Raw genomic sequence first — 22,859 nt, forward strand, 5'->3', positions numbered from 1 at the left:
AAAATGTGCAACAGAACAATTATTAAATTTGGGGAACCTCAGTATGACTTTAATAGATTACCAGAGAAAAGGCAGAGAGGAGGGGGTTATAATAACAGAAAATCAGGCAGAGAGGAGGGGGTTATAATAACAGAAAATCAGGCTGGAGACATGATCAAGGTTAAGATATAATCCTTGTTTGACGTACCATGGAGCTTGGTACATCTGAAGACAACTACAGTGAACAGAGTAAACTAAGGTAAATGAGATCTTACTGAAAGCATGGAAAGAGCCTTTTGGTTGCAATGCAGAGAGTGAATTTCAAGGGGTAAAGATAAGAGAGGAAAAGGCCAATCAGGAGGCTGGTTTCCATATGACAAATGGTAGTGCCATGAGGAGAACAAGAATTGTCAATACTTAATAAATTAGGTGTGGAGGAAAAGCAAAGTTAGAGGAATCAAGGAAAATACTAGTTTGGGATCTAAGCAATTTAGTAGAGGATGGTGCCTTTCATGATGATGGAGATCACAGGAAGAGCTGAGAGTCTGTGAATGTTCCCTCTAAAGTGTAAGAGGAAAACAAGGAAAAAAAAAAGAAAGAGAAAGAACAGAAAGAGGAAGAAAGGAGGAAACATATTATTAGGCCCCCAATACTATTCTACAAACATCCATTTGCATTAATTTATTCTTCCCAATAACCCTCTAAAGTAATAGAATGCCCCTATTTTGGGAGGGTTTTCAACTTGGGCCTTCTAATTCCAAGTCCAACACTCTATTGTCCTCATTTCTTTCTCCATGGCGGGGGGGGGTACCCTCTATAGAGGAACAAAGAGAATTTTAAAAGAAAGCTGTATTTTCTCATGATAATTAGTGCTGCTTTGGCTCAGGAAAATATTTTTCTATTCAAGCTTTTTTTCAGGGCAACCTTAACTTCCTTGTTCCTGAAGCTATAGATCAGAGGATTGAGCATAGGCACCACAATGGTGTAGAACACGGTGGACACTTTCCCCTGGTCCATGGACAAGACAGAAGAAGGATGAAGGTACATGAATGCCCCTGACCCAAAGAAAACAGAAACGACAATTATATGTGAGCTGCAAGTGCTGAAGGCTTTGGACCTTCCTTCAGTGGAACGGATGCGAAGGATGCTAGCGAGGATAAAAGTGTAAGAGACAATGATAGTGAGGCTGGGCACACCGACATCAAAGCCCACAACAATGAGAACTACCAGCTCATTGACGTGAGTACTTGTGCAGGAGAGCTCCAGGAGGGGGAGGATGTCACACATGTAGTGGTTGATGGTGTTGGCATCACAGAAGGTCAGCCTCAGCATGCATCCTGTGTGGGCCCAGGCACCAATAAATGCCCCCACATATACAACCACAGCCAGCAGAGAACAGACCTGAGGGGACATGGTGACTGTATACAGTAGGGGCTTACAAATGGCCACATAGCGATCATAGGCCATTACTGTCAATACATAGCACTCTGCACTGACAAAGAAGCAATAGAAAAAAAGCTGAGTCATGCATGCTGCATAAGAGATGGTGTTTGGTTCAGACACAAAGTTTACCAGCAATTTTGGGGTGATGACGGAAGAATAACAGAGGTCGATAAAGGATAAATTAAAGAGGAAGTAGTACATGGGCATGTGAAGGTGAGAATTCAGTCCAATTAGAGTGACCAAGCCCACATTTCCTGCCACGGTGACAATGTAGATTCCTAAGAAAAGGAAGAACAGGGGCAGCTGGATCTCTGAATATTTGGTTAAACCCACAAGGATAAACTCAGTGACTAAGGAACTGTTTTCCATATCCATGTTCTTCAAGTAGGATCTGAAAGATAGGAGAGTAGAATCATATTGAGGCAGAATCCAGACTTCCTATGCAATCCCATGTCAGGCCATTCTAGAGTCAAGAAGCCAACAGACTCTGCTGAGGTTTAGTTATTTTATAGGAAGTTATTTTACAGGATCTGGCTCTGCTCATATAAGATAAGACAAGTATCTGGGAGGCATCAACATAGTTTCAAGTAACACTGGGAGAAATATTTCAAGAGGGGAAGAAGTATAGAAATTTCTCATCTTTTCCCTGGTTAAGTTCGTCATTAATACTTTCTATTCCTTCATTTATTCCAGTTTGTACTTGTTAATCTTTAATCACCACACTTCGGCTACCTGTGCTGACCACATCTAGACTGGACAATGTGTAGGGTGGAGACCATGAGCACATGTCCATAGCAGGATTGGGGAAACAGACTTACAGAGACTCTTTGGTTTCCCAAGCACACACAGCAAGAAAAGCCATTAAGCCAGGAATGGAAGCTGGGTTTCGTTCATAGGAAATTCTCTAAGGACTGGAGACAATCCTTCTGCAAACCCCATAATCTCAGTACTACCTGTAATGTTGATTTTCTTCCTATGCAGACCCCTTAATCATCTGTACCCAGACCAGAGCTGGTAAAAGCAGAAAAGTTTATTACTTTCTATTGCCCTGGGTTTTGAAAGACATAAAAACATAAAGGGTTCAATGCTTACTCTTCTTTGCCTAGTGACATCACAACTGCCTTGTGGTTTCTTCTCCAACACTGCTCTCCAAAAGGAAAGTTCTGCTGCTGTGGGCGGTAATAGAGCTGAATAAAACCACTCACCTTCCAATTGCGTGGAGGTTCAGAGCATTTATAACCTCAGTCTTTGACTTGCTCTGAGACTCATTAAGATAAAGATCGTTATTCTCAATAATGATTTTGCCCAGAGGTGATCATTAAATTATTTTAAAAAATATAAACAGCTGTCTTTGTTTTCAAGATAGTAACAGGGAGCATCATGTACGTAATCTTATTCTGGGTTTGGATGACTTAGGGGTGTGAACAGGGGCTTCCCTAGGAGAATCACCATAGTTCCCTTTGGGAAAAGCAAGTGTATAAAACTGTACACAGATGAAGATGCTTATACCCTAGTGTCTTTGGAAGCTCAATATTCTACTCAAAGTTGCACATTCTTCCAGGAAAAATGAGGTAGAGATCCTTTCTCTCTTCTTTCTCCTAGTGCTTCATTGGCTTTTAGGCACAACAGCTAACACATACCTAATAATATTTTGAATCCCCATAAAATATTTCACATACATACCTATCTTCCCACACATATATAGTGTTAACAGTATGGCACAGATGATCACACAATGCACTCTTCGTATCTTTTAGACACATCACTTCTCGTGTGCCTTTTTCTGGCACCCTCATTCCTGTCTTAGCTTCCCTTCATTCCATCATGCCCCAGTTATTTAAGTTTACAACTTACAATGTCTTCCTTTATTTTCCTAATTGCTGATATAACCAAATAGATTTATAAGGGCTTTACAGCTGACTACAAACTACACATTTCTTAACCTCTTTCTTTTGTCATTTAATAATATTTCATTAAAATATCTCCAAAATTCTATGTTCTGGCATATTATAACGTATCCAACAATACACATCTATGGAAATCCATAATTTTCCATTCTTTTACCACCAAAAGCAATGGTAAAATAGCCATCATTGTGCATACATCTTGATATACCATTAGTTTTATTTCAATGGGATATATTCCCAAAATGTTCTTTTAATTAATATCAGATGATTTTCCCAAAAGCTACAATAATTCACATTTCTGCAAGCAATGTGTTAAACTATGTCTTCTTCCCCACTTACAGCAATGGACAGATCATCTAAACTGAAAATTAACAAGGAAAGGTTTTGAATGATACACTGAATCAGATGGGCTTAACAGATACATTTAGAACATTCCATCCTAAAACACCAGAATACATAGTCTTTTCAGGTACACAGAGAACATACTCCAGAATAGATCACATGGCAGCCTACAAAACAGGTCTCAATAAATTCAAGAAAATCAAAGTCATATCATGCTTCTTCTGACCACAACGTTATGAAACTAGCAGTCAACAACAAGAAAAAATCTGGAAAAACCACAAATACATGGAGGTTAAAAAACATCCTACTAAACAATGAATGGGTCAACCAGGAAATAAAAAAGAAATTTAAAAAAGTGGAAACAGGAGGGAGGAGTCAAGATGGCGGAGAAGTAGCAGGCTGAGACTACTTCAGCTAGCAGGAGATCAGCTAGAAAACTTATCTAAAGATTGCAAACACCTGCAAATCCATCAGCAGATCAAAGAGAAGAAGAACAGCAATTCTGGAAACAGAAAAACAACCACTTTCTGAAAGGTAGGACTGGCGGAGAAGTGAATCCAAAGCAACGGGAAGATAGACCCCGGGGGGAGGGGCCGGCTCCCGGCAAGCCGCGGAGCAACGGAGCACAAAATCAGGATTTTTAAAAGTCTGTTCTGCTGAGGGACATCGCTTCAGAGACTAAACCGGGGTGAAGCCCACGCGGGGTCGGCTTGGCCTCAGGTCCCGCAGGGTCACAGAAGGATCAGGGGTGTCTGAGTGTTGCAGAGCTTGCGGGTATTGGAACGGGAAAGCCGGCTGCAGAGACAGAGCTGACAGTAAGCTCGCAGCTCGGGGTTACCTTGAACCGGCCGCAGGCACGGTGAGCTCGGAGCGTGGCCGGAGGTCAGGCAGACGGGAGTAACTGGGTGCTGTTCTCTGAAGGCGCACTGAGGAGGGGGGGCCCGGACTCTCGGCTCCTCCGGGCCGGAGACCAGGAGGCCGCCATTTCTATTCCCGTCCTCTGGAACTCTACGGAAAGCGCACGGGGAACAAAAGCTCCTGAAAGCAAACCCGAGCGGATTACTCAGCCCGGCCCCTGGTAAGGGCAGTGCAATTCCACCTGGGGCAAAGACACTTGAGACTCACTACACCAGGCCCCTCCCCCAGAAGATCAACAAGAAATCCAGCCAAGACCAAGTTTACCTACCAAGGAGTGCAGTTTAATACCAAGGAGAGCAGCAGAATTCCAGAGGAGGAGAAAGCAAAGCACGGAACTCATGGCTTTCTCCCTGTGATTTTTTTTAGTCTTGCAGTTAATTTAATTTTTTTCTTTTTCATTTTTTTTCTCTTCTTCTGCTAAAAATTTTTTTTTACTTTTACCCTTTTCTTTTTTAACTTTTTTAACTAGTTTATCTAATATATATATTTTTTCTTTGTTATATTTTTCTTTACTCATTTTCTTTTTTTAAATTCTTTTCTTTTCTTTCATTCTTTTTTTTTCTTTCGTTCTTTTTGAACCTCTTTTTATCCCCTTTATCCCCCCTCATGATTTAGGATCTCTTCTGATTTGGTTAAAACATATTTTCCTGGGGTTGTTGCCACTCTTTTAGTATTTTACTTGCTCCTTCATATACTCTTAGCTGGACAAAATAACAAGGCGGAAAAATTCACCACAAAAAAAAAGAATAAGAGGCAGTACTGAAGGCTAGGGACCTAATCAATACAGACATTGGTAATATGTCAGATCTAGAGGTCAGAAAGACAATTCTCAAGGTTCTTGCCGGGCTCACAAAAGGCATGGAAGATATTAGAGAAACCCTCTTGGGAGATATAAAAGCCCTTTCTGGAGAAATAAAAGAACTAAAATCTAACCAAGTTGAAATCAAAAAAACTATTAATGAGGTGCAATCAAAAATGGAGGCTCTCACTACTAGGATAAATGAGGCAGAAGAAAGAATTAGCGATCTAGAAGACCAAATGACAGAGAATAAAGAAGCTGAGCAAAAGAGGGACAAACAGCTACTGGGCCATGAGGAGAGAATTCGAGAGATAAGTGACACCATAAGATGAAACAACATTAGAATAATTGGGATTCCAGAAGAAGAAGAAAGAGAGAGGAGAGCAGAAGGTACACTGGAGAGAATTATTGGGGAGAATTTCCCCAATATGCAAAGGGAACGAGCATCAAAATTCAGGAGGTTCAGAGAATGGCCCTCAAAATCAATAAGAATAGGCCCACACCCCATCACCTAATAGTAAAATTTAGGATCTCTTCTGATTTGGTTAAAACATATTAAAACATACTAAAAAAGAGAAAATCCTGAAAGCAGCCTGGGAAAAGAAGTCTGTACATACAATGGTAAAAATATTAGATTGGCAGCTGACTTATCCACAGAGACCTGGCAGGCCAGAAAGAGCTGGCATGATATTTCCAGAGCACTAAACGAGAAAAACATGCAGCCAAGAATACTATATCCAGCTAGGTTATCATTGAAAATAAAGGAGATTAAAAGCTTCCAGGACAAACAAAAACTGAAAGAATTTGCAAACACCAAACCAGCTCTACAGGACATATTGAAAGGGGTCCTCTAAGCAAAGAGAGAGCCTACAAGTGGTAGATCAGTAAAGAACAGAGACCATATACAGTAACAGTCACCTTACAGGCACTACAATGGCACTAAAATCATATCTCTCAATACTTACCCTGAATGTTAAATGGGGTAAGTATTGGGTTAAATGCCCCAATCAAAAGACACAGGGTATCAGAATGGATAAAAAACCAAAACCCATCAATATGTTGCCTCCAAGAAACTCATTTTAAGCCCGAAGACAACTCCAGATTTAAAGTGAGGGGGGTGGAAAAGAATTTACCATGCTAATGGACATCAGAAGAAAGCAGGAGTGGCAATCCTTATATCAGATCAATTAGATTTTAAGCCAAAGACTATAATAAGAGATGAGGAAGGACACTATATCATACTCAAAGGGTCTGTCCAACAAGAAGATCTAACAATTTTAAATATCTATGCCCCCAACGTGGGAGCAGCCAACTATATAAACCAATTAATAACAAAATCAAAGAAACACATCAACAATAATACAATAATAGTAGGGGACTTTAACACTCCCCTCACTGAAATGGACAGATCATCCAAGCAAAAGATCAACAAGGAAATAAAGGCCTTAAACAACAAACTGGACCAGATGGACATCACAGATATATTTAGAACATTTCATCCCAGAGCAACAGAATACACATTCTTCTCTAGTGCACATGGAACATTCTCCAGAATAGATCACATCCTCGGTCCTAAATCAGGACTCAACCGGTATCAAAAGATTGGGATCATTCCCTGCATATTTTCAGACCACAATGCTCTGAAGCTAGAACTCAACCACAAGAGGAAGTTTGGAATGAACCCAAATACATGGAGACTAAACAGCATCCTTCTAAAGAATGAATGGGTCAACCAGGAAATTAAAGAAGAATTGAAAAAAATCATCAAAACAAATGATAATGAAAATACAACAGTTCAAAATCTGTGGGACACAATAAAGGCAGTCTTGAGAGGAAAATATATAGCGGCACAAGCCTTTCTCAAGAAACAAGAAAAGTCTCAGGTACACAACCTAACCCTACACCTAAAGGAGCTGGAGAAAGAACAAGAAAGAAACCCTAAATCCAGAAGGAGAAGAGAAATCATAAAGAACAGAGCAGAAATCAATGAAATAGAAACCAAAAAAACAATAGAGCAAATCAATGAAACTAGGAGCTGGTTCTTTGAAAAAATTAATAAAATTGATAAAACCCTGGCCAGACTTATCAAAAAGAAAAGAGAAAGGACCCAAATAAATAAAATCATGAATGAAAGAGGAGAAATCACAACTAACACCAAAGAAATACACACTAGTATAAGAACATATTATGAGCAACTCTATGCCAACAAATTTGACAATCTGGAAGAAATGGATGCATTCCTAGAAACATATAAACTACCACAACTGAACCAGGAAGAAATAGAAAGCCTGACAGACCCATAACCAGTAAGGAGATTGAAACAGTCATTAAAAATCTCCAAACAAACAAAAGCCCAGGGCCAGACGGCTTCCTGGGGGAATTCTACCAAACATTTAAAGAAGAACTAATTCCTATTCTCCTGAAACTGTTCCAAAAAATAGAAATGGAAGGAAAAACTTCCAAACTCATTTTATGAGGCCAGCATCACCTTGATCCCAAAATCAGACAAGGATCCCATCAAAAAAGAGAGCTATAGACCAATATCCTTGATGAACACAAACACGAAAATTCTCACCAAAATACTAGCCAATAGGATTCAACAGTAAATTAAAAGGATTATTCACCACGACCAAGTGGGATTTATCCCAGGGCTGCAAGGTTGGTTCAACATCCGCTAATCAGTCAATGTGATACAACACATCAATAAAAGAAAGAACAAGAACCATATGATACTCTCAATAGATACTGAAAAAGCATTTGATAAAGTACAGCATCCCTTCCTGATCAAAACTCTTCAAAGTGTAGGGATAGAGGGCACATACCTCAACATCACCAAAGCCATCTATGAAAAACCCACCGCAAATATCATTCTCAATGGAGAAAAACTGAAAGCTTTTCCGCTACGGTCAAGAACACAGCAGGGATGTCCCTTATCACCACTGCTATTCAACATAGTACTAGAAGTCCTAGCCTCAGCAATCAGACAACAAAAGGAAATTAAAGGCATCCAAATCGGCAAAGAAGAAGTCAAATTATCACTCTTCACAGATGATAAGATACTATATGTGGAAAATCCAAAAGACTTCACTCCAAAACTGCTAGAACTTGTACAGGGATTCAGTAAAGTGTCAGGATATAAGATCAATGCACAGAAATCAGTTGCATTTCTCTACACCAACAACAAGACAGAAGAAAGAGAAATTAAGGAGTCAATCCCATTTACAATTGCACCCCAAACCATAAGATACCTAGGAATAAACCTAACCAAAGAGGCTAAGAATCTATACTCAGAAAACTATAAAGTACTCATGAAAGAAATTGAGGAAGACACAAAGAAATGGAAAAATGTTCCATGCTCCTGAATTGGAAGAATAAATATTGTGAAAATGTCTATGCTACCTAAAGCAATCTACACATTTAATGCAATTCCTATCAACGTACCATCTATCTTTTTCAAAGAAATGGAACAAATAATTCTAAAATTTATATGGAACCAGAAAAGACCTCGAATAGCCAAAGGGATATTGAAAAAGAAAGCCAAAGTTGGTGGCATCACAATTCCGGACTTCAAGCTCTATTACAAAGCTGTAATCATCAAGACAGCATGGTACTGGCACAAAAACAGACACATAGATCAATGGAACAGAATAGAGAGCCCAGAAATAGACCCTCAACTCTATGGTCAACTAATTTTCGACAAAGCAGGAAAGAATGTCCAATGGAAAAAAGACAGCCTCTTCAATAAATGGTGTTGGGAAAATTGGACAGCCACCTGCAGAAAAATGAAACTGGACCATATCCTTACACCACACACAAAAATAGACTCAAAATGGATGAAGGACCTGAATGTGAGAAAGGAATCTATCAAAATCCTTAAGGAGAACACAGGCAGCAACCTCTTCGACCTCAGCCGCAGCAACATCTTCCTAGGAACATCACCAAAGGCAAGGGAAGCAAAGGCAAAAATGAACTATTGGGATTTCATCAAGATCAAAAGCTTTTGCACAGCAAAGGAAACAGTTAACAAAATCAAAAGACAACTGACAGAATGGGAGAAGATATTTGCAAACGACATATCAGATAAAGGACTAGTGTCCAAAATCTATAAAGAACTTAACAAACTCAACACCCAAAGAACAAATAATCCAATCAAGAAATGGGCAGAGGACATGAACAGACATTTCTGCAAAGAAGACATCCAGATGGCCAACAGACACATGGAAAAGTGCTCCATATCTTTGGCATCAGGGAAATACAAATCAAAACCACAATGAGATATCACCTCACACCAGTCAGAATGGCTAAAATCAACAAGTCAGGAAATGACAGATGCTGGCGAGGATGTGGAGAAAGGGGAACCCTCCTACACTGTTGGTGGGAATGCAAGCTGGTGCAACCACTCTGAAAAACAGCATGGAGGTTCCTCAAAATGTTGAAAATAGAACTGCCCTATGACCCAGCAGTTGCACTACTGGGTATTTACCCTAAAGATCTAAACATAGTGATCCAAAGGGGCACACGCACCCAAATGTTTATAGCAGCAATGTCCACAATAGCCAAACTATGGAAAGAACCTAGATGTCCATCAACAGATGAATGGATAAAGAAGATGTGGTATATATACACAATGGATTACTATGCAGCCATCAAAAGAAATGAAATCTTGCCATTTGCGACAACAGGGATGGAGCTAGAGCGTATCATGCTTAGTGAAATAAGTCAAGGAGAGAAAGAGAACTATCATATGATCTCCCTGATATGAGGAAGTGGTGATGCAACATGGGGGCTTAAGTGGGTAGGAGAAGAATAAATGAAACAAGATGGGATTGGGAGGGAGACAAACCATAAGTGACTCTTAATCTCACAAAACAAACTGAGGGTTGCTGGGGAGTGGGGTGTTGGGAGAAGGGGGGTGGGGTTATGGACATTGGGGAGGGTATGTGCTTTGGTCAGTGCTGTGAAGTTGTAAACCTGGCGATTCACAGACTTGTACCCCTGGGGATAAAAATACATGTGTATAAAAAGTAAAAAATTTTAAAAAAAAGTTGAAACAAATGAAAATGAAAACACAATTGTCCAAAACATCTGGGATTCTGCAAAATTGGTCCTAAGAGAGAAGTTATAGCAATATAGGCCTACCTCAAGAAGCAAGAAAAAACTCAAATTACACCTAACCTTACACCTTAAAGGAGCTAGAAAAAGAAAAAATAAAACCTAAAACCAGCTGAAGGAAGGAAATAATAAAGATGAGAGCAGAAATAAATGATATACAAACTAAAAACAAGAATAACAACAAAACATAAAACAATAGATCAATGAAACTGGGAGTTGGTTCTTTGGAAAAAAAAATAAATAAAAATTGATAAGCCTCTAACCAGATTTATCAAGGAAAAAAAAAAGTGTGTGTGTGGGGGGGGTACCTGGGTGGCTCAGTGGGTTAAAGCCTCTGCCTTTGGCTCAGGTCATGATCTCAGGGTCCTGGGATTGAGCCCCGCATGAGGCTCTCTGCTCAGTGGGAACCCTGCTTCTCCCCTCTCTGCCTGCCTCTGTGCCTACTTGTGATCTCTGTCTGTTAAATAAATAAATAAAAATATTTTTTTAAAAAAGGAATCAAGTAAATAAAATCACAAATGACATAAGAGAAATAATCAACACCACAGAAATACAAAGATTATATGAGAATATTATGAAAAACTATATGCCTAAAATTGGGCAATTCCTAGAAATATATAAACTACAACACAGAAACAGGTAGAGCTAGAAAATTTAAACAGACCAATAACCAGCAAAGAAATTGAATCTGTAACCAAAACATCTCAGCAAAAACAAACAAACAAACAAACAAACAAACAAAAAAAACAGAGCCAGATGGCTTCACAGGCAAATTCTACTAAGCACTTAAATAAGAGTTACTACTTATTCTTCTTTAATTATTCCAAAATATAAAAAAGGAAAGAAAACTTCCAAATTCATTTTATGAGAACAGATTTAACCTGAAACCAAACCCAGATAAAGACCCACTGAAAGAGAGAACTACAAGCCAACATCCCTGATGAACATAGATGCAAAAACTCAATAAAATACTAGCAAACCAAATCCAACAACACATTAACTGAAAGTTACCAGAAGGAGGTAGTGGGGGGCTGGATAAGAATCAGGTTTTGCATGGAAATGTCGAATCACTGTATTGTACACCTGAAACCAATATTACACTTTAGGGTAACTATCTGAATTTAAATAAAAACTTTCTAAAAAAGTGGGCTGCATTCCCTGTCTTAGTTGTTACAAAGTGATCTTATAAAACACAAGACTAAAGACCCTGTGTGTGTGTGTGTGTGTGTGTGTGTGTAGGAAGGCAGTATAAACAAGTGAGTGATGGAGATCTATAAATTTGGGGTTTAGAAATTAAAGGAATATAGAAATCAAAACCCCTTTTACTCCTGTTTTTTTATCAGTCTTTAACTGTAGAATGCTCTAATCATTCCAAATTTGATCCTCAGCAGCAATAGCAACCTGCTTAAGAAAGGGTCCATTAAACAAAATCAGGATGTAATCAGGGAACTTTCTTTAACTAGGAGGACCATTTTCCCTTAAGGACTGAAACTCAAAGTGTTTACACTGACTTAGAAACATCTCTGTGCTAGTTCACAGGTCCTAGCAAATCTCATGGCTTACCTATTTAACTAAGATACCATCTATCATCTATCTATCTATCTATCTATCTATCTATATCTATCTATCTATCATGTTTTTCTTCTCCTTATTTCATTCATTCTATTCAGATAACTCAAGAAAACAAAAAACTGTTAAGGATAACTCTATGTTTTACATGTAAATCACCCTAACTTGATTCCCTTCCTTTGAGAGAAGTCCAAATAGAGCTTGTGTTGCTAACTAAAAGTTATAGATAAGTTGTTTTATTTATTTATTTATTTTTAAAGATTTTTATTTATTTGGGGCACCTGGGTGGCACAGTCGGTTAAACATCTGCCTTGAGTTCAGGATGGAGCACTGCAACGGGCTCCCTGCTCAGCAGGGGGTCTGCTTCTTCCTCTGTCCCTTCCCCATTCATGCTTGTGTGCTCTCTCTCTCTCTGAAATAAATAAAATCTTTAAAAAAATTTTTTTAAAGATTTTATTTATTCATTTGAGAAAGAGGGAGAGCATGAGTGTGGGGAAGGGCAAAGGGAGAGGAAAGAGCAGACTCTCCACTGAGCAGAGAACCTGACACAAGTCTCAAATGACCTGAGCCTAAGGCAGTCTCTTTGACTGAGCAGCTCAGATGCCCCTGAGTCTCTTTCTTAAAACTTTGCCAAACCTAGATTTAATAAGCTTTATTTAAACTTTTGTTAATTTTTTTCAAAAATAATCAGGAAAAAATGGAAACTAATTTGAAAGAAAGTTTACCCTCTCTAAAAATGAAACAATTTAACTTGTATTTTCAGACTTCTCAAATGAAAGATTAGTGACCAGATTTAACACGTATTTGGGGCCACCTCAAATAGTGATAAAATAAAAACAGAGTGGATGGACACACTTCTGCAATGTCTACAGAGGTCCCCAAATAGCACATGTATTATTTGCTTATATAGATACACTTCAATCTCAATAAGGAAAACAATTTAATCAAAACAGACAGTAAGGGAGCCTGGGTGGGTCACTTGGTTGAACATCTGACTCTTGATTTTGGCTCGGGTCCTGATCTCAGGGTCATGAGCTTGGGTCTTGCCTGGGGCTCCATTCTGGTTTTGAAGTTGGCTTGGAATTCTCTCTATCCCTCTCTCCTTCTGCCCCTGTTCCCCTACCTCTCTTTAAAAAAAAAAGAAAAGAAAACGAAAAAGAAAAGGGACAGTAAATAAAGGAAAAGAAAGGAAGAAAACACCAACATAGATCAACCATTTTATATAAATAAAGTAAAAATCAAGCATATTAATATTGGAGTTAGGAGATGTGGTTATAAGCAGTCATGCAAAACATCTACCAACAAACAGGCAAATGTACCAGTCATGCCAACTTTCACAATATCTACAACTTAAGTGGAGATTAGAAAACAAGTAAAATTGAAAATATTATTAAAGTTATCTTACAAAATGTAGACATTATCCCTTGGTTAAGGTCAAGGATTTTTAGAATAAATTATTTTTTGTCTTTCCTCAAAAGAAAAATAATCTGACATCCTATTACAGAAAATACACTGTCATAATTTGATTTGGTTACTCACTGAAAGTTTCTTCTGAATTGTCATTGCTTGCCTAATTGCAACTTGACGGTTTTGTACCTTAAATAGGTAAGAAGTATCATATAGAAGCCTCCAAAAAACAGTACTGAATTAATTGTTCTCATGTCTTCAAGTCCTGGGGAGGTGACTTTATTTTTTTATACCAAATAACTTGAGAAATCCCCATAATATTTCTAGGGCCTTCCAGGAAGAGGAGGAGAATCATAAGAATGGATTTTTATCATACATCATTTTGCTTTCTGGATTCCTTCTTCCTAAACTGAGTTTTAATTACTATTCACTACTTTATCTTTTGAAATATCCTCTATCACTTAGTCCTCCAAATGTGACCAGAGCTTTTCACTTCATCCTCCAAACACTACCACTGTCTGCATGCTGTACATTATAAATTTTATGAAAGCTTTATGGACTGTATTTTTATAGCAGGATTAAAACTGATTTTGAAAAGTGGTTTAAATCCTAATGACCACTCTGCATAGCATGACCTTATATTTATTGGCCATGTGTCTTGTTGAACCCGGGCCTGATTAATATATTCTGGGCTCCTTTCCCTCCTATGCCTTGCTCTGTGAATTACAAGTATGTGCAAATATCCCAAATTAATTTTTTAAAGTACTTATTTATTTAGTATTTTTTGTTAGTCACCATACATCATTAATTTTTGATGTAGTGTTCCATGATTCTTTGTTTGCATATAACACCCAGTGCTCCATGCAATACATGCCCTCCTTAATACCCATCACCAAGCTCATCCATCCCCCAAACCCCTCCCCTCAGTTTGTTTCTCAGAGTCCATAGTCTCTCTTGGTTCATCTCCCCCTCCGATTTCCCTCCCCTTCGTCTTTTCCCTTCCTTCTCCTAATGTCCTCCATGCTTTTAAATTCCAGTTTGTTAACACAGTAGTATTAGTTTCAGATGTACAATACAGTGATTCAACACTTCTGTACATACATCACTCAGTGCTCATGACAAGTGTATTCCTTAACTTCCATCACAAATTCATTTTGTTTGATTTTGAAGAAGTAACATTTCATTTGAGCCAATCATTTCTGAACTGTACTTGCCCCAAAAGCCTTCCCTTTCCTAGTGGTGGGGGGGACATCAAACTGTTTTCCCAAACAAAAAAACAAATAAAAGTAAAACCCACCCCGAGAGAAATTCTTGTATCATCCTGGAACAAAGCACAATCAATTTTCAAATTGGAAATGTTTTCTTGTTTTCCATCTTATGGAAACAACATGTAATGGAATAAAGTAGAAACAAAGTGCACTACAAACAGTGGTAGGCTTGAAGTCAAAAGATGAAGAATTTAGTCTAGACTTTTTCCTTCAGAAGACAGAGAATTTCCAATCCATGGAATAAACATATTTTGACAACCTGTTATGTGCAGGGTTGACCATGCAAAGGTAAGAAAACTCTTTGGAAAAGAAGACATGATGCACAGTGTTTATAGATGCAAAGTCATTTCTCCTTGACAGTCCTTATGGAAACTTCCATCTCTGGCATGAAAGGGGACACATTCTTGTTCAGTGAATGCTGGAAGGTTGAGAGTAGGAAGACATTGTCCCCTTCATGCTGCCAAGACAAGGGGCAGAGACAGTACATCATTCAAATGTTCCTTGATCTGATCATTTGTAGACAAGTCTTCTATTTCCAGAAAGAAAAATAGAAGTTCAAATGATAGAGTAAAAAAACCTGATAATAAATTTTTTCTTAATATTATTACCAAATGAAAAAAAGGGAGAGGAAAGTGTGCCAATGGTGAAGAGAGATCTACTCTACAAAAAGCAAAAATAAATTATTGAGAGAAGATTCAAGTTTACTTCAGCATGATAAGAAAGGGATAAAATAAGCAGGATACCAATAAAGTTACTGTAATTAAAAACAGAAGCTCTCCGTCCTGTGACTAACTGGTGACACTGTTTCTGATCAAAACACTCTCCTACTCACAGTTTTTCTCACAGCAAGTTTAACATCTTTGTTTCTCAAGCTGTAAATGAAAGGGTTCATCATGGGAACCACATTGGTATAAAAGACAGAGGAGATTTTCCCCCTACCCATAGACCCAGCAGACGATGGTTTAAGATACATAAAAGCAAAGGAGCCAAAGAAGAGAGAAACAGCAATTATGTGGGAGCTGCACGTGCTGAAGGCTTTCGACCTGCCCTCAGTGGAGCTGATGCGCAGGATGCTGGACAGGATGAAACCATAAGAGAAAAAGATGGTGACACTGGGCACAATCACATTGATACCTGCCACAATGAAAACCACCAGCTCATTCACATGGGTGCTGGTGCAGGAGAGCTGGAGCAGAGGGAGAATGTCACAAAAATAATGGTTGACGGTGTTTGCATCACAGAAGGTCAGTCTAAGCATGCATCCTGTGTGAGCCGTGGCACCTGAAAATGCCATCAAATATGAACCAAGCATAAGGCTGGAACACACTTTGGTGGACATGGCAACATTATATAAGAGTGGGTTACAGATGGCCACATAGCGATCATAGGCCATTGATGTCAGCACATAACATTCAGAAATAGCAAAAAAGCAGAAAAAGTAAAACTGGGTCATGCATCCCCTGTAGGAGATAATATTTTCCTTTGATGTGAAGTTAATCAGCATCTTAGGTGTAAACACAGAAGAATAACAGAGGTCTGTGAAGGACAAATTGAAGAGGAAAAAGTACATGGGGGTGTGCAGGTGTGAATTGAGCCCTATTAGAATTATCAAGCACAAATTTCCCAACACAGTGACCATGTACATGACCAGAAAGAGACTGAAGAGGGGGAGCTGGAGATCTGGAAGGTCTGTGAGCCCCACCAGAATGAATTCAGTCACAAAGGAAGCATTTCCAGGAGCCATTCTTCTCTAAGGCAATCTGTGAGCACAGAGAAATAGGGTTACGTAAGGAAACAACTCAGCTCTCCTTGCAAGATCTTGTACTAAGGAGAGTGTATACACTGGAAGTGCCTGAGACTAGCCCAACCTAGACACATAGAATCTGCCTTTACCACTATCATGATCCTGAGGGACACCAATTAATTCTCCCTTTATTAAAGCCTTTATAAGCTAAATTTAGCAAAGCGCATCACAAATTTAACCTACTGAGGCAAGTCCATTGAACTTGGTCTCTGGAAACATGACTCCTGCAAAAATCAAGGGAGAAGGGAGAAGCTGGGACCAGAACAGAATCATCCTTCTCGCCATTTCTTCATTCACTTGACCCTCTCCTTACCAGGAAAATTAGAGGCAGAATCCTTAGTAACCCCGTGCTGGCCTCAAATGCAGATTTCACTTGATGGAGTGAGAATTAAGAGTACTCTTTGATACCTAAATGAGGCACCAGGGTCTGAAGGAGGTTGAGTTACTGCCCCCTGTCACAGAGTAAAAGCCATAAATCCGGAAGAGTGAGAGTTCCATCCAGAGAGAGGGAACTTACTGATGGAGATACTGCATCCCCTGTGCCCCTAATCTCTGAATATTCTCTTATCTCCCTCGAACACATTCTCTTGCCAGCTTGACTTGGATGTCAGTGCTGCACAAAATGGGAAAGAAAGTGGCATAGCTCAGACCTCTGAACTTCCATCTCAAAAGCAGGAATGTGTTATTATAAATGGAATTCAGATACTCACTCAGCCTCCTTAGGTCAGAAAGCCTCAGAGCTCTCTTATCCTTGGTATTTACCCCTCTCCTGGGGTAATTTAACTTTACCCCTGGATAGGCAATTTCAGGCTCAGAGGCTTTGATTCTAATAGGACTCAGCCTGACTTAAATTCAGATATACCCTTGAAATCCTTCTGATCATACTTTCTGATTATGTCCTCTTGAGAAGCAGAGAAAAATAAAGCCTTTATTATTACCACATTTACTACTTGATTGGACATAGATTTAAAATGTGTTTAAGGATATAACACACTTGGTTATAAACAGGGTAGAAGCTTGCTCAGCCCTTCCCACAGGGAACAGATTTTATGTGTAAACAAAGAGATTGTGTACCCTGAGCCATGACATGTCTTTAGTTCCTCAGGGACTCAATAGTTCACTCATCTTCATTGCACCTTAGGGATTATACATCCCTAGATTCACAGTAAAGTCCCTTCTTCCCCTTGCCTTTATCTCTGAATGGAAATCTACAGTGTTGTTTCATCCCTTCTTTGTTCACATATCCTCAATGGGCTTTTTTTCTGCAAGGGTTCTGCCTCTAAGAAATAAGGACTCCTTATTTCTTAGTCTCAAATTTTTTTTTCCAATTTATTTATTTTCAGATAAACAGTATTCATTATTTTTTCACCACACCCAGTGCTCCATGCAAGCCGTGCCCTCTATAATACCCACCACCTGGTACCCCAACCTCCCACCCCTCTGCCACTTCAAACCCCTCAGATTGTTTTTCAGAGTCCATAGTCTCTCATGGTTCACCACCCCTTCCAATTTATCCAAAAGCACATACCCTCCCCAATGTCCATAACCCTACCCCCCTTCTCCCAACCCCCCTCGCCCCAGCAACCCACAGTTTGTTTCGTGAGATTAAGAGTCACTTATGGTTTGTCTCCCTCCCAATCCCATCTTGTTTCATTTATTCTTCTCCTACCCACTTAAGCCCCCATGTTGCATCACTACTTCCTCATATCAGGGAGATCATATGATAGTTGTCTTTCTCCGCTTGACTTATTTCGCTAAGCATGATACGCTCTAGTTCCATCCATGTTGTCGCAAATGGCAAGATTTCGTTTCTTTTGATGGCTGCATAGTATTCCATTGTGTATATATACCACATCTTCTTGATCCATTCATCTGTGGATGGACATCTAGGTTCTTTCCATAGTTTGGCTATTGTGGACATTGCTGCTATAAACATCCGGGTGCACGTTAAAGATTGCAATAACTCAGTTATTCTCTCTCCCGAAATGTCTCTAAAATAATTTTCAATTCTATATGTTCCTTCTCACATTTATACTTTTAATCACCTACTGGAAATTTCTACCTGACCCACTTATTAGCATTTTATGCAACACTTCAGTAACTGGGGTTCTCAATTTCTTTTCATCATAGAAAAGAGTAGGGGCAATGGAGGTAGAGGTTATGTGTATGAAGCCCATCTTCCTACTTCCACTCTTACTCCCAATAATACCTTGGGCAAGTTAGTTAACTTCTGTTTCTCTGGTTCATTTTTGTATAATAAGGATGACAAAAATAGTATCTCTTTCATTAGGTTGTTGTGTTAATTAAATCTTTGTTTTCTGTTTTTAAAGTTTTTATTTAAATTCCACTTAGTTAAACTACAGTTTACATATAGTTTCAGGTTCACAATATAAGGATTCAACACTTCCATACAACACCTGGTGTTCAACACACCAGGTGCACTCCTTCATCCCTATCACCTAATGCACCCATCCCCCACCCACCTCCCCTTTAGGAACCATCAGTTTGTTCTCTATAGTTAAGAGTCTGTTTCTTGATTTGTCTCTTTCTCTCTCTTTATCTCCCTCTCTCTCTTTAATAATATCATTAGAACAGTGCCTGGCATATAATGATAGTCAATATATGTCAGTGGTCATTATTTATGCCCTTATGAATATATCATAATACTCATCAGACTTTTTCCCCCTTAATTTCTATGTTCCCCTATAAACTGGAAGTTCTATAAGGACAAACATCTCCTCTATCTTGCTTAGTACTTTTCTCCTGTGGTTAAGATCAGTGCAGAGCATAGATAAGATATTCAATAAATATTTCTGAAAATCACGTTGTTATTTGGATGCAAATCTTCAGAAAACATTCCACATTTCTCACCTTCCAAGAAACAATGCCTATGACCATAGTGACTTCTATCCTTGTCCCTCAGCCACCACACAGGCTCTTTGAGTTTAACTGAACTGTACTGCTAAACTGTAGTACCTCTTACTATTCTAGCATTTTCCCACATAGTCCATCTTATTCAGCCATGTGCACTGCTGCTAGAATAATCTTTGAAAGCAAAACTCTGTCCCTCCTTAGTTCTTACTTTCAGTGGTTTTCCATTACCTATTTGGCAATCAGTATTTTGTAATAAAAGTGTAAGTCTCTAAATTATGTTTAATTCTTGGATAAAATTAAAGAAGAAATTGAGTCAGAGTTCCACTTAGTAGGAAGACTTGAAAGAACTATTTTGATTAAGTATTTTGCACACATTAAGTGTTATACAAACTTCTGGCATTTCCACAAATAAAATAAAAAATATTGGAGAATGTTTATATTTCTAAGACCATAGGGTATAGTAAACAAAGATCATAGTCCAGGGAAACCAAAGATAATAGTTAAAATTTAAGTTTAAATCTGCACAAACTTACTATCTCCTCATGATAAATTACAGTTTCTCTCCTCAATGTTTTCCAAAAGGGAATAAGAATTTCACAATGATGGTCATTTATTTAAGTAACATATTTTTTATTTAATATCCTGGGAAGGTAACCTTCAACCTATGTTACTAGTTAGAAAGTTTCTAGCTTCGAGTTACAGAATGTTCAATTAAAAATCCATTTTAAACAAGAGCTTGTTTCTCTCACCTAGCTTAAAACTTGATCATTCTAGATTTGGTTCAGCAACTAATCATTCTCATCAAGAATTCGGTCTCTTCCATTTCCCCATGCTCATTTGTTGGCCTTCCTTCTCAGGCTTGGTATCTCATGGTCACGAAACAGTCACCATAGCTCCAAGAATGACATCTAAACACCAATATATCCAAAGAAGAAAGCGAGGAACAAGGCAAAAGAATTCTTTCACATTATCTCCTTGTAGTATGAAGTAAATCATCTCCAGATGCCAATAGATTACGTCCTTAATGGCTTTGCAGTCATGTGGCTATGCCACATGGCCAACACAGCTGCAAGGAAAACTGACAAAAATGAGAATCTCCCATTTTCAGCCTCTATCAAAGAAGGAAGTTTCTGTCATTAAGAATATTTGGAGGAGTAATACCTATTGGATAGAGCATCAACACAATCTGCCACCTACAAAGAGTTTGTAAAAGGTATTTAGAACAGGGATTGTGTTTTTTTTTTTAAGATTTTATTTATTTACTTGACAGATAGAAATCACAAGTAGGCAGAGAGGCAGGCAGAGAGAGAGGAAGAAGCAGGCTCCCTGCTGAGCAGAGAGGCAGATGCAGGGCTCAATCCCAGGACCCCGGGACCATGACCAGAGCCGAAGGCAGAGGCTTTAAGCCACTGAGCCACCCAGGGGCCAGGATTGTGTTTTTCAGTTTAAATATAGAATATAATTGTTATTTTTTAAAGTAAATTCACTGTTTTAAGCTTTAAATCAACCCAATTGCCTCAAGATAGTCAAACCATGTTATAAATGTATTTGTGTGTAGTTGTGTTTGTGTGCAGATAAATAAACTCATATAAGTATATATTTACACATACACTACTTATATGTATGTGGTGAAGAGAGGAGGAACATAATTTTGTAACATGCGAGGGTCCTATTAGTAAAAAAGAATCAGACACTGAATGTTTCAAATTGCATAAAATAAAGAGTGTCTCCAAGCAGAAAACAATAACTCATGCTACCGTGTGTGTGTGTGTGTGTGTGTGTGTGTTTGTAACTTCTTTTTCACAGTAACTCCTAAAAGAGAGATGGAACAGATTGCCAGGCACTAAGTATCTGATGGATCATCATTAAGATTATACCTTTTGAAATTTTAATTTTAGGTTTCCTTGAAGTGTCTTCTTAGTTTTCTATCCCTTATTTAGAATCTTCCCAATATATTGTATAATCTTTGAAACTGCTAGACTAACCAAATTAGGTAAGAGAAGGGAAATTTCATTATGCAGAATTTTGGAAAGGGATCTAAGGTAAACAGAAAATTATTAATTATATTAATTGAGGTTTAAATTCTTGCTAAGAAATTCTGCAACACAGAGCCCCTAGGTGGCTCAGTCAGTTAAGCATCTGTCTTTGGCTCAGGGTCCTGGGACTGAGTCCTGCATCAGGTTCCTTGCTCAGCGAGGGGCTTGCTTTGCCCTCTGCCTGCCACCCCACTGCTTCTGCTCTCTCTGTGACAAATAAAATCTTTAAAAAACAAAAACAAAAAAACTCCATAACTGCTTATTATACTAAAAAGGAGACACTGGGCTCCCTTCAGGGGCATCCTTATACCTTCCCACCTGAAGAAGGTCTGATTATAAATAAGAAAGCTTCAACTAGAAGTTATAATGTATTAAAAACAGATCAAAAGAATGGAAATCCTATAAGGAAAGGCAATGAACAACTACATTTCTGAAAAACAGGACTCAGAAATGTGCCCTAGAAAATCCTACAGTGTTATGAATTTTTGTAAAAGAAGTGCAGTAACGGGAAGTTTAATTTACTTGGGTATGACTGTCTTACCAATGACTCACTCAAAGGAGAACACCTTTTACCTCTGATGTTTGTTAGATCATGGATTTTCTAAACAGCCTAGAATATAACTCATGATAAAGGAAGAAAAGAACACTGGGTTTCTTTATTTGCCTAAGGTATCTTTTGGGGGGAAAAATTGTACTGGCTGCTTTTGGGAGATAAACTGTAGAAGGCATTGGATGAAGCAGGCATTTAATTAAGAGGGTCTTGTGTCAATGCAAGTCAGAGACAATAGTTTCTCAAATCAAGGTGGTAGTGTCATAATTGTGATATATAGGGTATTATGTCTATACTGTATATATGCTTTATGTGTATGTATGTATTATGTTTTAATCTAGTACTCCATTTCACTTAGTGAAAGTGCAACTTTCACAATTACCAACAATTTCCACCATGATCTTGTCCCTCGTTACATGTCTGTCCTCAGCTCCTTCAACTCTCTCTATTATTCCTTCTATTTAATACAGTAGTCCTTTCTGTACTCTCAAACATGCCAGAAGTATCACCTTAGGAGCTTTTGCACTGGACAGTAAACTTCCTTAAAAGGATACTTTTCCAGGGGCAGCACTTCAGTGGCCCAGTCTGTTAAGTATCTGTATTTGGCTCAGGTCAAGATCTCAGGGTCCTGGGATTGAGCACCAGGACAGGCTCCCTGCTCAGTGGGGAGTCTGCTTCTCTCTCTCCTTCTGCCCTTCCCCCCACACACACTAGTACTCCTGCATGCTCTCTGTCTCTGTCAGAGACAAAAAAGATATTTTCTAAGTACTCACTTTAAACATCAACTTCTCAATGAATTAGAACCCATGTCCAATTTACCTTTGCATTCTCAATATTTTGTTTAAAGATTT

General features: G+C 38.6%; 2 protein-coding genes across 2 annotated transcripts; both read right to left on the reverse strand.

Annotated features, from left to right (window-relative positions):
* Positions 1-861: 861 nt before the first annotated feature.
* On the reverse strand, positions 862-1,797 carry LOC122914024 (olfactory receptor 145-like). The gene has a single exon (XM_044260666.1). It carries the CDS (start codon positions 1,795-1,797, stop codon positions 862-864), a length of 936 nt encoding a protein of 311 aa, XP_044116601.1.
* A 13,758-nt stretch (positions 1,798-15,555) lies between these two features.
* On the reverse strand, positions 15,556-16,497 carry LOC122914025 (olfactory receptor 8B3-like). Its single transcript, XM_044260667.1, has one exon. The coding sequence runs from the start codon at positions 16,486-16,488 to the stop codon at positions 15,556-15,558; it is 933 nt and encodes a 310-aa protein (XP_044116602.1). The 5' UTR covers positions 16,489-16,497.
* Positions 16,498-22,859: the final 6,362 nt, after the last annotated feature.

This window comes from Neovison vison, chromosome 7 (assembly GCF_020171115.1).
Source record: "Neovison vison isolate M4711 chromosome 7, ASM_NN_V1, whole genome shotgun sequence".
In the NCBI taxonomy this organism is placed as follows: Eukaryota; Metazoa; Chordata; class Mammalia; order Carnivora; family Mustelidae; genus Neogale; species Neogale vison.

Coding starts and splice junctions, on each gene's coding strand:
- LOC122914024 (XM_044260666.1), bottom strand. CDS start 1,797: ATGGATATGGAAAACAGTTCCTTAGTCACTGAGTTTATCCTTGTGGGT.
- LOC122914025 (XM_044260667.1), bottom strand. CDS start 16,488: ATGGCTCCTGGAAATGCTTCCTTTGTGACTGAATTCATTCTGGTGGGG.